At 35.9% G+C, this 3,912-nt stretch overlaps 1 protein-coding gene across 1 annotated transcript; it reads left to right on the top strand.

Moving 5' to 3' along the window:
* The first annotated feature begins 521 nt into the window (after nucleotides 1–521).
* Nucleotides 522–3,233, top strand: LOC311048814 (fucolectin-1-like). Its single transcript, XM_084062121.1, has 5 exons — nucleotides 522–539; nucleotides 1,490–1,562; nucleotides 1,790–1,860; nucleotides 2,282–2,564; nucleotides 2,720–3,233. The coding sequence occupies exons 3-5, from the start codon at nucleotides 1,791–1,793 to the stop codon at nucleotides 2,874–2,876; spliced, it is 510 nt and encodes a 169-aa protein (XP_083918247.1). The 5' UTR covers nucleotides 522–539; nucleotides 1,490–1,562; nucleotide 1,790; the 3' UTR covers nucleotides 2,877–3,233.
* The last annotated feature ends 679 nt before the right edge of the window (nucleotides 3,234–3,912 follow it).

Here is a 3,912-nt window from a genome sequence, read left to right as displayed (position 1 = left end):
ATTTTTATATTTATTGCAGTATGTCTTACATATGCCTTAAACAAAAGTGGGAAATCACAAAGGATATGTTTCATATTTGTGATATTTTATGTACAGTATGTCATTGAATTATCTACCAAGGTTTTGTATAATGTGGTAGGATGTGCACACTTGTCATTTCAAATCATGTTCAACATCCGTCACAATTTGCCACCTGATCATTTATTATTTGACCAGTGTCTTCCAAGGTATGTGTCCTGTGATATCAATCTTCTCTTTACCTTTCCGCTCTACTTAAGCTCTATCAGTAGGCTACAGTAGATAGTTACAAAGGTTTAGAATAGATAGAATGTCCATAACTTAAATCCTGTTCAACATCCGTCACAATCATTTATTATTTGACCAGTGTCTTCCTAAACTAAACAGTTCTTCCAGTTTGTCATTTTAGGGATGCGCCCCTTAAAAAAGCAATTGTTCATTGTCAAACAAGCGCTACAGTAATAAATACTGCTCAGTATACATACAGATACAGAGGACAACGGTCACTGTAAAGATTCAAGGTACAGTATGTATCCTGTGATATCAATCTTCTCTTTGTCCTTTCCTCTCTACTTATGCTCTAGGCTACAGTAGATAGTTTCAAAGTTACAGTAAGGTTTAATAGAATATCCACAACTTAAATATAAAACATGACAGTTAATTACACTCATTTTGTAACTTAGCATTACATTGTGTACTGAAAGTAATACTGGTTTATTTACTAATACTCAATCCAAATTTAGACCAATTTACCTACAGTAGTTGATACCAACTGGAGACTGCTAAATAATATTGCCCAATGTAAAAGGATGGCTGTTAAGGATAAATGTTGATAGAAAATACTATTTTCATCAATATATTCATTGTTGATAGACTGCACATATTCATTCATATGGTGATACACATACCGAATATTCATTCATATATTCACTGTTTATTGATATTCTACCAACAATATTAATTCAGAAACCTATTGCATATATTTAGTGGCAGAATCTAAGCTGAACTATTTCATTTGTCTTTTTTACTTTGACTTTTACCTGTGTTTAAACTTTGCTACTGTTTTAACTAAGACATTTGGATTTTGCTCTGGGGATCAACTTTGCCATGTTAAAACCATTTAGACTGCATGAACTGTTAGGTGTTCTTGCACCTTTACTTGCATACCGTCTTTCTCTAATTGCCAGCCTTTCCCTATCCCCATTTATATCTGTGAATATTTAGGCTCTGTCTTTTAGCTGCAGACCAGGAAACCTTTTTGAGTTATTATTTTAACTGAGGCAACAGTGTCCGGCACAAAAAGTGAAATTAGGCATATTTTAAAGGTACGTTAAGGGATATTTTCTTTGTGAAAGTAAGTGTTAAATAGCTCTATGTTCTGATAGTAATCATTGCTATTTATATAGAGTGTTTGCTCAGTAACAGGGGTCTCCCTGTATCAGCTCTTTAGAAACAGAAAATGCATTTTCAGGTCAGCAAACCAATTTGATCCTATCAGGAGAGAGAACGCATCCCGGACACAGGATATATAAGGGAAATTTAAAGTGAGTACAAAAAGAAATGAGACCAATGTGAAACTAGACAATAAAAGTGAAGCTGGTAAATGTATACTCTCTCCTGATTGGCTGAAATTGGCAACCTACTTGAAAATGTATTTTCTGTTCATTAAAGAGCTGGATAGAAAAAAATTATATCACTTACCCTACCTGACATTTCCCTGAAATATTATCAGTTTGAAAGAGTTCACTCACTGATGTAATTTCTTTCACAGGATGATAGCCCGAGATGTTATCCTCGTGTTGATTGTTTTTACTGGGGAGATATGCCTCATCAGCATGGAAAGTATGGACACTAGTGCATTATGAGTAAAATACTTGACATAGTAATTGTAATCAATGTTATGAGACAGTGATTTATAATCCGTCTGATTTATAATCAGTCTGACTAAGGATATTTTTCTAACTTTGCTAGTCATGGTAATAATATATGTGTGTATAAAATAATACCGAAAAGGATCTGATCACAAATCATGAATATGTTTTGATTAATAACAGTCTTGCTTTTAAAGATTCACACATGCACCTTTGATGGTATTTGCTATAGGCCTAATGCTAACTGATGGCTTTATAAGTGACTACAAATGGGACTGCATCCCATCCATAAATATTGCATTTAAAGATTCCCACATGCACAATTTCTTCTATTTGCTATAATGCCAAGTGTTCCCTAAATAAATATTGTCTTCTTAAATACCTTCATGTAGGTGAAAATGTGGCACCATGTGGACAAGTAGCTCAGTCTTCAATATATCCGCTTGGAACTCCGGAAAGAGCCATTGATGGGAATCGTGACAGTGTCTGGTCACAGAAGTCCTGTACCCACACAAATAAAGAGTCTAAACCCTGGTGGAGAGTGGATCTGCAGAAGACTTACAAAGTGAATACTGTCAAGATCACCAACAGAAAAGACTGCTGTGAAAAAAGGATCAATGGAGCTGAGATCCGCATTGGAAACTCCCTGAACGACAATGGAAATGGAAATCCTAGGTATGCACTTCTTGCGTGTTTTGCACAAGTTACAAGAATAGAGAAAAAAAATTGCAAATTCATATCAGCTTGCCACAATCATATCACCTTATGCAACCCTCTGTCACAGCAATTATTGTAGTGATAATGTGCATTTGTTTTCTCTTTTTGTTCAGATGTGCTGTAATCGACTCTATCCCAGCTGGTGACACCTTGACCTTTGTGTGTAATGGGATGGAGGGTCAGTTTGTCAATATTGTAATTCCTGGACAGAATCAAATCCTGACTCTCTGTGAGGTGGAAGTGTTTGGGATCGGAACGGATGAAGGCTAAAAGTCTAAATCGGATCACCAGCCATAAACAATTATTCATTATTTACAGTCATGCTTTTAAATATTCAAACATGTGTCATTTCTGCTATTTGCTTTAATGCTAATATGATTTACAAGTGACATTTAAGTAAGATACACTTAAAATGAATGAACTTGGTATGAGAAGAAAGCATACAGTAAATAAGGAATGTGATATGTTGTGAGGATGAAGTGAGGAGTAAAATGATTCTTGATAGATGTAGTGTACACCTTTAAGAGAAACAATGACGGCAGGAAGTGAGTGGGGTAGTTGGCAGAATGTTATGCTCTATACCTGTACTGTTCACGCTATTTTCAGTAAAGCATTTATTAAACTCAACACAGTTGTGTGGACAACAGCTCATTACAATACTAATTATTAAGGGTGCTTGTGTTTTGTGCAATTTTGCTAACGTTTCCAAACATTGGAGTGATAGAGCAACAACTGTCATAGTAAGTTGCAATTAAACATGTGAAGTGTACTTAAAGTTTCTTGTAATAATGTTATAACAAGAACAGATTCTGTATTTTCCTCCCCTTGAAAAGTCGTCTTGACTGGAAATTGGACAATTTCTCTGAATAACCATTCCTTGAGAATCTTATTACCTAACCGGCTGGGGCATCCATTCCCAACTTGCATTGTTCCTGTTCCTTCCGGTATGAAGGCTGCCTTAAGTTACGGGTGTTTCCCGAACATGCACGTACAGTAAGCGCCTCCCTCAACACAGCATTACATTTGCATGTGAGCGATCGATCGCCCATTTAATATGTAGGCCTATTTATTGACCCACAATCGAATGCTATTCTATTTAATTTACTTGCATAATGGGGACACTTGTGTTTTTATATAGCCTATATTTACTTTGCAGACCTCACCTCACCAGGCCTACGTTTTCAATCACAATTGTTTGGCTGAAGATCCATACACTACATGTCATGTTATGGTTTAGGGGAGGCGGTCAGCTTCGTTCAGATCTCGTTCAGATCTATCTATCTATCTATCTATCTATCTATCTATC

This window comes from Gymnoscopelus microlampas (assembly GCF_963454915.1).
Source record: "Gymnoscopelus microlampas genome assembly, chromosome: 7".
Classification (NCBI taxonomy): Eukaryota; Metazoa; Chordata; class Actinopteri; order Myctophiformes; family Myctophidae; genus Gymnoscopelus; species Gymnoscopelus microlampas.
The sequence above is the reverse complement of the archived record's forward strand: the minus strand, read 5'-3'. Positions and strand labels throughout refer to the sequence as shown.